We start from the raw sequence: 10,081 nt of genomic DNA, 5'->3' as shown, positions 1-10,081 counted from the left end.
CTTCTGTGGAGTCTAAACGTGTTTTTTATTTGGAGTCCATGTGACTTTTGTTTGTTTTGCATTTAATTTTATACAACTAACTTTTAGAAATTCTTCTTCCAGCTTCACAGCTTATCCTTAACAGCACAGATGGCTTTCAACACTAGATTGCTCTGCTCTTCCGTTAGAGTCACCTTTGACACTGCCAACAGTAGGTAACCCAGCGGGAGTTGCGGTGAGAAATCAGGATTATTGAGAAGTGTTTACCTGTTGCTTCTACAGTTTATTCTGAAGTTAGATGTGCACTTAAAGCTTTTGCTTATTTACTCACTCTCCTGGTGACAAAGGGTTGTGGTGGAAGTGATGGGCTTCCACGGAAAGCCGCGTAGCGGGGTTAAAAGGAACACATTGAAATTACACAAAACCAGGCAGTAGCGGTCACTCTGCTGCTCCCTGAATTTGAGGCAAAGGCTACGCACAACGCGGGGACAGGGACGAGGGCAGCCCTTTCCGCTGCCGGGACACACGGGGTGCACGCTACTGCACGGCCAGCGAGGGGAGCGGGGTGCGAAGCGCAGTCTCTCGGAAGCCAGTGCGGCGTCCGCGCAAGGTGCCCACAGTGCGCGGCGAGGCCTCAGTTGCCATCGGAGCCGCCCAGACTCCGGCCCACGGCGCGCCAACCAGACTGGGGAAAGAGGGAGAGACGGGAGGCCGCGCCGGGTGCCCGCCCGGGCGGGGCGGGGCGGGGCCGGACGGGACGGGACCCGGCGCGTCCCGCCCCGTGGGGGCGACCGGCGGGCGGGGGCAGCGCGGTCGCAGTCACCGGGGCGCAGCTGCCCGAACGCCGCTGGGCTCCGTGTTCTCGCACACCGCGCTGCTGCTGCCTGCGCCCACACGCACGGACGCCGAGGCACTGGCACAGCCCCAGCCCCACACCCGCCGTGCCTGTACGCCTCCCGCTGCCGGTGCTGCCCGCCCCGCTGGGACGCGCGCTTCGGGCTCGCGTGCCGATTCTGGGCGGGCGCCCAGGTGGTTGCGCTCCGCAGAGCTTCCTGCCCGGCCCGGCTGGGCACGGCCCTCCCTGTCCTGCCTGCTGGCGTCCCGCGGGAGCGGGGCCGATGGGGACGAGTGGGAGGATGCGCCTGAGCCGCGTCTGCTGCGTTTTCTACCAGCTGTGCGTGCTGTCAAGCGGGCTTGCCGCAGGTAAGTATGAGCCTTCCGCGGGACGGGGAGGCTGCCGTCTCCTGAGGGTAGCCAGTACCTGCCCATTGTTCAGCGCCTTAGCCATGCCCGTGCCCCGCAGCCCGATGGGCGCTCAGAGAAGGCGAACCGCGCCGTGCCGTGCCATGCCGCGCCGCCACTGAGAGGGCGCGGGGCAGTGCTTCACTCTGCAGAGGGTGTCGGTTCTTAATCCGCAGCCCTGTCATCCCAGAAGGGCTGCTCCTCGTCAATAGATCTGCCTTCTCCTTCAGCTTGGTGAAGATAGTGTGTACTCACAAGTTTATGAACATAGTACTGGTATGCTGGGAATTTTGATTAGATTGAAATGTGTTGTGTGTAATAGGCAGACATCACTAATTAGTGATTATAATGCAGTTTTATTATAGAATCATAGAATGCACTGGCTTGGAAGGGACCCTTAGAGGTCATCTAGTCCAACTTCCCTTTGGTAATGATGACACAGCATGCCCATGCATTTGCCACTTCTGTGTGCACCACGGGGGGTGTGTGTGCATTTGGCCGTGTTGTTTTAAACCAGTCTTGCAGAACATGCCAAAAGCAAGTTTGAAGATATCGAATGTTTTTGTTCGGGTCTTCCGTGCTAAAATAGCGATTCTTTTTAGCTGTATGGAAAAACTGACACTTTGTCTAAACAATGAAGGGTTTGTGCAACTCTCCTTCTGTGGAGGTGTTGGTAACGAAGAACATCCCCAGCTACTGATGCAAACAAAACTTCTGTCCAATTTGAGCTCCAGCTCACTTTCAGTGTTTACCAGGACTGTGGTGTGTCCCAGACCCCTAAACAAATGCACAGACGTCTAGTGGCTGGCCTGTCTGCTGTGTGTAAGGACAGGATTAAAGGGCCAAGTGGATGAAAGGGCCAAATGTATTGTGGGTGGCATACTTGGTGGGCTGGGAGACAGGAGGAGTGTGTCATAGGGTCCCATATGATAGGTTTCAGGCAGATACTGGATGCTGCACTCTCTTAAAGCATCTGCTGGTCTTCCTACAGGTCTCCATGCTTCAGAAGAAACTGAGGAGTGGGAGATCATCTTTCCCGCATTGTGGAGCAGGGGCCAGCAGGAGCCAGCGGGTGGCAGTGGTGGCGGTGGAGGCTGCAGCGCCGACTCTAGCTGTGGGAACCGGAGCAGCACACTCACCGACCCTGTCATACCTAGCCCTGTGGCTGGCAGTTCCCGGGAGGTGCGTTCAGTATCCTCCTCTGTGGAGGGGCAGGCACAGGCTGTGGGGGAGGCGGCAGAGGAAGAGTACACTGAGGATGAGTATGAGTCTCAGGAGTTTTATCACTGGTCCCCTCTGCCCCAGGGGTCTGGTGCTGTCTCTCAGTTGCCACCACCACCGTCTTCACCGCTGCCACCTCCAGCAGAGGATGGAGATGAGGTGCTGCTGAGGATCCCAGCTTTTGCTCAGGAGCTCTACCTGCTGCTGAAGAGGGACAGCCGCTTCCTTGCTCCTGGCTTTGCTGTGGAGGAGCGGATTGGAGGTCAGGGCAAAAGCCCATCAAGTGCTCCACAGTTGCATCCTGAGAGAGCTTGTTACTACAGTGGTGCTGTCCTCCGCTACCCAGGCTCCTTTGCCTCCTTCAGTACCTGTGGTGGATTGGTAAGATAATTTTGCATGCAGGGGTAACACTCCATCCAAATGTCAGCTTCATCTGCTGCTTTTCAATCCTGTCCTTTTCATAAGGTTGTCTTTCTTTCATAAACTTTTGGTCCCACCTCTGTACTTATTTTTGATCTTTTTTTTTTCATTCATATTTTTATTACTCATAATTTTTCTCAAATCCTGCTTTTTCTTTTATTCTGTAAGGTTGTGATGGTTTTTGTCCCATTTCCAGATACATTTTCTGTCTCTTAGTCTTATACCTTTCCATTTTTGGCCTCCTTTATATTCAACTTATCTCTATCCCTTCATTTTATCTTGTTCAGTGTGTGCCTATAATTAGGTACCTCCACATTCACCCTTGTTTCCTTTTCCCTGTATCTCTTTTCCAGTCCATCTGTAATCCATTCATTCTTCATTCCCATCACATACTTTAAAGTTGCCTTTTTCATCTGTGTAACCTTCTTTATCTTCTACCTCTCATTTTTCAGACTATTCTTGCTTTCCTACCTTTACTAATATTTTACATCTATTTTCTTCATTATTCCTTTTCTTTCATTCTTTCTTTTTTTTTTTTTTTTTTTTGTGTACCTCACAACATCTCATATGCAGTATCTGTACTTCATTGGGCTTGCGACCCCGTGCACTTCTTTCCTTTCAGTTTCTCCATAGAAGTATTTCAGCAGGATTGTTCCTACATTGTGACCTTTTGAATAGTTATTACTTCTGTGGCATACCTCCCTTATTTAAAACAAGGTTCACCTACTGTAATTTCTCTTGTACCAGTCTTGATTTTTACAAGATAAAGACTACAACTGGGCAGTCTGACAGCAGCAGTGGTGATCCAGTAAGCTGCAATCCCAAGATACTTGGCAGCGGATGGAAAGTGTAGAAAGCAGCTGGGATGATATAAAATGCTTAAAATGATTAAAAAAACAAAACCAAAAACAACAAAATATTATTCTCATTTTGGACTTTTGTATAGCATCATAAAAGTGCATGCTTTTAGGCAGCACTTCCCAGAATGTAGAATACAAACAGTAATGATGCTAGGGAGAGTTAATGTCAAGACCCCAGGCTTTTTTTTTTGATGGCTTAGATGAGTATGAATCACCTCAATCACATTATAGATATTTTCTTCTATTCCTTGTTCCATCATTAATTCATGAAGATATGCCTTCCTAGATTTAGTTTGTCTGGTTATGAAGTGAAACCAGGTAAAATGTGGAAATTTTGACTGCTTATTCATTTGCCTTTTTGAACTTGCTCAAAACTGAAAACCCAAATTGAGAGTGGTGGAGTGGGAACGTATGTGGATTGACACCAAATAAAATATTTGCCTGCTCTGCTTCAAAGTGAGAGCAAGAGATTTCACAAAACTCTTAAGTGGCTGGCATCTATGTATTGACATTTTGTCAGATTTTCCAAGCCATAGTAGCAGAATTAATTGTGGAGAAAAACAGTGGAAGTCAACTGAAGGTGGTTTGAAAGAATTAGGGAAAAGATTTTTGTGTTCTGGAAAAGCATTTGACTTCTGTACTCCTTGTTCTTAGAATTTTGCTTCTTTCTACACTGTGTATGGTGAAACTAATTTAAAGAAAGTCTTTGTAAAGAAATTGGCAAAGATAATAATCAGAAATATCTAATCAAAAGTAATGTTCATCATTGCATATCTGTAAATCCTTCAACTTGATCTATAAATTGAAATTCATTGCTTAAATAGACCCCAGTTCCTTAGGAGCCCCATTAGTAATTTCTGGTTCAGTCAGATTTTTACCAGCTTACTCCCAGCCTACCTGCCATGCATGCATCCAGATCATCTTCCCCATACAGAAAGCTGCAGCTGGAATATAAACCGTTCTGCGTATCCCAGATAAAATCAGAAACTCTTGTTGATGTTAAATGGTGGTGTCACAATCCTCACCTGCACAGCCTTCTTTGTGGTTAAGCAGCTGTTGTTACAGAGTCTTGCTGTGTTAGGCACACAGTTAAAAAATGTACAGTGCTATTATGTCAAAGTTGTCATAACACATTTTATTTGTCATTCTTTTGTTCAGTCATTGCTTGAGCTCTGTTACATTTGTAAGTTGCTCTATTTTGAAGAGTCATGAAAGGATATCATACATATATTGTATATTCCACCTTCCATATTTTGCCCTGGAAAAAAACCCAAGCAATATTTCAAACTACATTATCTCTTTTAAGATAAAAAAATCCATTGAATCTTGAAGTTGTATATATTTTATTGTAGTTACTTCAATTACATTTCCACCCATTTTAAATAAGAGAAATTTCAGAGAAATTTTTATTAGATATGCTGTCATTCTAAAGCCTTGCAGTTTTTGTGTTAGGATTACTAAGCTGCATACACTTGGGAAAGTGTATGAATCGTACAATTGTTAACACTAATAAAGACCTTAAAAATCATCAAGTCCAACCATTAACCCAACCCTGCCAAGTCTGGTGCTAAACCATGTCCCTCAGCACCACATCTACATATCTTTCAAATCCCTCCAGGGATGGTGATCCCACCACTGCCTTGGGCAGCATGTTGCAGGGATTGACAATCCTTTTGGGGAAGAAATTTTTCTAATTTCCCTAAGCTTCCCCTTGTGATAAGGTAGGCAGCACAACATGTGCCATCCAAGACACTTTGTTGGGCTTTCCACAGCTTTTTCTTGTCTCTGAGCCAGCTGTGTTGGGGTGCAGACCCTGCACATACCACCAATAGACCAGGAAGCCTACATGGCAGAGGTCACTGTGCATCAGCTGACCTCAAGTGGCTTCTTCCCCAGTGATGCAATGTTGTGCACTCATGGATTTGTCTCAATTTTTTTCCCCAGTATTAAATACAACATGCAATAGGCTTTTAGTGAATCTCCTTATTCAGCAAGGAAAGTAAGTATGTTATGACAGACAACAGTGATTTTGCCACACAAGAAGGAAGGATGAGAAGTGTAAAGGCCAACAGAAAAGAATGCTTGTCATTTGCGGGGGAGGGTCATACTTGATAGTACCGATATGGAGCTAATGCTGTAGGGATTAGTTTTGTGAAAATACATTGTATCTTTAACAAAAAGAGAACAAGGCATTACATGAAATTGTGTCTTGGTGCTGGTTCCAAATTTCTCAAGTGACGTTCACGAAGTGGAAAAGGCCATGTAGAAGTCTGCTCCTTCTATAGACAGACAAAAGAATATTGCTGAAGATGTTAGGTACCTTATCCCTTTAAGTGAGATTTAGATACTTTTTGAATAGTTCATGAGTTGCGATTGGGTAAAGAATGTGATGTACCACACAACATTAAAGCTTTCCCATATTTTTTTATTTTACAGTTCGTAAGAACTTCAGGAGTGGTTTTTTCCTGACCTGTTCGTGAAAAACAAATATGGAGGGGTGATAGTAGTGGGGTTTGTAACATAGTATACTATCCTGTAAATACTTGGGAAAGCCTTTGACACAGTTTCCTGCAGCATCCTCCTGGAGAAACTGGCTGTGCATGGCTTGGGTGGGTGGATGCTTTGAGGGGTTAAAAACTGGCCAGGTTGGCCAGGCCCAAAGAGTGGTGGTAAATAGATTTAATTCCAGCTGGTGGCTGGTCGAAAGTGGTGTTCCCCAGGGCTCACTGCTGGGGCCAGTTCTCTTTAATAATCTTGATCAGTGATCTGGATGAAGGAATTGAGTGCCCCCTCAGTAAGTTTGCAGATGATACTAAGTGTTGTGGGAATGTTGATCTGCTTGAGGGTAGGAAGGCTCTGCAAAGGGATCTGGACAGGCTGAATCAGTGGGCTGAGGTCAACTGTATAAGGTTTAACAAGGCAAAGTGACGGGTGCTGCAGCTGAGTCACAACAACCCCATTCAATGCTACAGTCTTGGAACCAAGGGAATGGAAAACTGCCTGGCAGGAAACAAACAGCGGGTGCTGAACATGAGCCAGCAGTGTGCTCAGGTGGCAAAGAAGGCAAACTGCATCCTGGCCTGCAGTGTGGACTGCAGGAATAGGCATGTGATTATACCCTTGTACTCAGCAGTGGTGAGGCCACACCTCAAATACTGTATTCAGTTTAGGGCTCTTTACAGCAAGAAAAACATTGGATCGCTAGGGCATGTCCAGAGAAGGGTAACAAAGCTGGTAAATGGTCTTGAGAATAAGTCTTCTGAGGAGTGGCTGAGGAAACTGGCATTTCCTGAAGAAAAGGAGACTGAGGGGAGACCTTCTTGTTCTCTACAACTGCCTGAAAGGATGTTGTAGTGAGGTAGGTGTTGGTCTCTTCTCCCTAGTAACAAATGATAGGCTGAAGAGGAAATGGCCTGAAATTGTGCCAGGGGAGATTTAGATTGGTTATTATGAAAAATTTCTTTGTGGAAAGAGTGGTCAGGTATTGGAATAGACTGCCCAAGGAGGTGGTGGAGTCACTGTCACTGGAGGTGTTAAGAAATATGTGGACATGGCACTTGGGACATGGTGTAATGGTCATGGTCATGTTAGGTTGATAGTTCAAGTCAATGATCTTGAAGGTCTTTTCCAACTGAAACAATTCTGTGATTCTATATACAAGTGAAAAACAAGACATGTACTAGCAGAAAATTACTAATCAATTCTGCTAGCACTGGCATCATTTGGTAACCTGTCTTTTGACAATTGAATGAAACGTAACTCAGCATATATGCTAGTTATCTCCTAAATATGCACTGCAGTTTAAGGCTGGAGATACACACGGATCATCTCAAAACTCCATCACTATATCCTTGGTGTAATCTTAGACTTATCAATTAGTCTTAGACTTACCAATTTAATAGGAACAGGCCTATCCAACTCCTTGGTAAAACACTTGTGGATCCTTTTGTAGCTCAAGATATGCTTGGATTACAATTTGGGATCCTGCAGTGGTGCTGCAGGAAGAATGATGAGAGTTTTCTAGGAATTCTTCATCTGTATGCTGACTGACTACTTGTTCATTGTTAGCCAAATAACCAGGATGTAAGCAGTCTGCTGATGCTGGTGAGACTGTTCAGCTGAAAATGATGAATTGCAAAGCTGAACCATTAATTATTTAAATGGTCATTTCTACTGCTTGTTTTTGTTCTGTCATATTATTTGGAATAAGAAGAATAAACGTGTTAAATGTTGTTTAACAGTTTTATTTGTAGCTGGTAATATATATAACTTGAAACTGGTAGTTCTTTTAGACCATGTTGTAAGAGAAACTTACTGTGGACACAGAACTAAGAAATCTGGCTGTTGGTTCTTTACCAACCATCTGCTCTTCTGCCAGCATGGAAATTGTAGTCTCACTGCATTTCCCCGCAGGGAGCTGTAAACATGGCAAATGTGTGCTTTAGCCTCCATTCATTTCATTTCAGAAAGAGAAGAATGTAATACCATTTTCCCCTCTGAATTGATAGGTAGTACTCTATGGCTGTGATGACAGTCAGGGGTTTTCCTAGTATTCTTGTTTTTCACCTCCTTCCTGGCACAGAGTCAGACTGATTGAGATTGCATATATTGTTTCTTGCTTTTGTGAGCATCCCTGCTTTTGTGGGGCTCATGGAGCAAGCAGTCAGCAGTAACTCACTGTGCTGATACAGGCTGCCAGCTCCTGGTGTAAGGCTCTGAGGCTTCTTAATAGACGTACTCTTTTGATTAAACTGGAAAGGAACTATTCTATACATATCCTGGGCCATACAGTACCAAGATACAAGCCTGAAATGGATTAAATAACCAAAAATTTTACCCCTGCCTCTCTGCTTCATTGATGTGGAAGTTACACATCAGTATTGAGTGACATCCATACCAGACGCTTTTCTAAAGAAACTGTAGAAAATTTCAGCTTCACTTGTTCTGAGGGTAAGCATTAGAACATAGAGATCAACCACAATTTTTCATAAAAGGGGAAAGAAAATTATTTGTTAGCAGTATTCATGGTACATTTGGTGTATATAGCCCTAAATATGACATTGCAGAGGAAAGATTTTATAAAAATAGAATAATTGCCAGAATGCAATGAAGTCCACACTTCTTCCTTCTGCAAGTCCAACGTCATGGAATTGTTAGTTGAAAGAAGTGACAATCAGTGAAATATTTGTTTAGATCCCCTCTTCTTAAAAACTAGGGCTAACTCAAAGCAAAAAGATGTGGGAAATCACAGGTGGCTTTTCCAGAGTAATATTTGCTAACTCTTTAGAATGTTAAACTATTTATTGCTTAGTGTACATTCTGCCTACTGTTGCATTGCGAGTTTGTTAAGGAGACAAAACTTTTCTGAAAGTTGCAGAAATAAATATGTGAATGAGGGTACTCCGTGAGTATCCCTTACTGAGATGAGAGTCCCTCACCCTTCTCACACGGTCATTGAGTTTTGCTTCATTGACTTTATTTTATGCCTTATTTGTGTTTTAAACATCTTTAAGTGGTCAATATAAAATTTGTCATTAGTAGAAATGAGTGGGCAAGGTAGGACATGAGTGAAAATGTCAGCCCTGAACAGAAAGAAGCTTTGCTCTGTTATGGTAGTGGGTTTCTTTGAAGAAAAAAAATGACTACTACAGATGCACTCCATGGAAAATAAAATACTGGACTAAAATTTAGATTTCTCATCTCCACACAAAGTAGAAGAACCACGGAAATGAAGTGGTGCTTCTGGGAGAAGACTCATTCTTTCAATGTATGTGTTCAATCTGAGGTGGATTGTTCCTCCTGGATTTACTTGCCAGTGGAATGTGGGAGAGAGGAGGACAGCCAGGCTTCTAGAAAGTCTGGTCTCCAATAGGACAAAGCATTTTCTTACATGAGGTTACTTTGGCATGCTTAGGCACAGATGTCTCTTTCTCCAGCATAGGAGAGAGACTTTTGTTAATCTCTCTTTTATATTAAAATCTCTTAATTATAATCTCACCTTGAATATCTAATGAAGCACAACAGAAAAAAGTAGAGAAGCCAGAGCAAATGAAAATCAAGGAACTGACTATGTCTGTCTGGAATAAGAGCATACATGTACAGGCAAAGCAGTATTAGTAGTCATTGCATTATCCTACTTGAACAGCAAGTTAATTACAAACAGAACTGCTACAGACGGAATTTTGTTTGTTTGCCCGTGTCCTGGTTATTTTTTTTTCCTTCATAAAGAAGTACTGGAGATGGCATCCATTTATATATTTGATTGGTGTCATTAAGAACCACAAACCGACAAAGATCTGTGTAAACATAAAGGACTAAGAACTCTCTATTTCCCTTGAGCCCTGATGCTGTAGTCTGTT

General features: G+C 43.9%; 1 protein-coding gene across 1 annotated transcript in view; it reads left to right on the top strand.

Moving 5' to 3' along the window:
* Nucleotides 1-783: 783 nt before the first annotated feature.
* The window catches only part of ADAMTS19 (ADAM metallopeptidase with thrombospondin type 1 motif 19), a 143,252-nt gene continuing 133,954 nt past the window's right edge, over nt 784-10,081 (top strand). The window contains exons 1-2 of the mRNA XM_054178660.1: nt 784-1,182; nt 2,213-2,823. Of these exons, the coding sequence (XP_054034635.1) occupies nt 1,098-1,182; nt 2,213-2,823 (696 nt within the window). The 5' untranslated portion in view covers nt 784-1,097. The remainder of the gene's footprint in view (nt 1,183-2,212; nt 2,824-10,081) is intronic.

This window comes from Dryobates pubescens, chromosome Z (assembly GCF_014839835.1).
Source record: "Dryobates pubescens isolate bDryPub1 chromosome Z, bDryPub1.pri, whole genome shotgun sequence".
Taxonomy (NCBI): domain Eukaryota; kingdom Metazoa; phylum Chordata; class Aves; order Piciformes; family Picidae; genus Dryobates; species Dryobates pubescens.
Note: the sequence above shows the minus strand (reverse complement) of the source record. Positions and strands in the feature narration are given on the sequence as shown.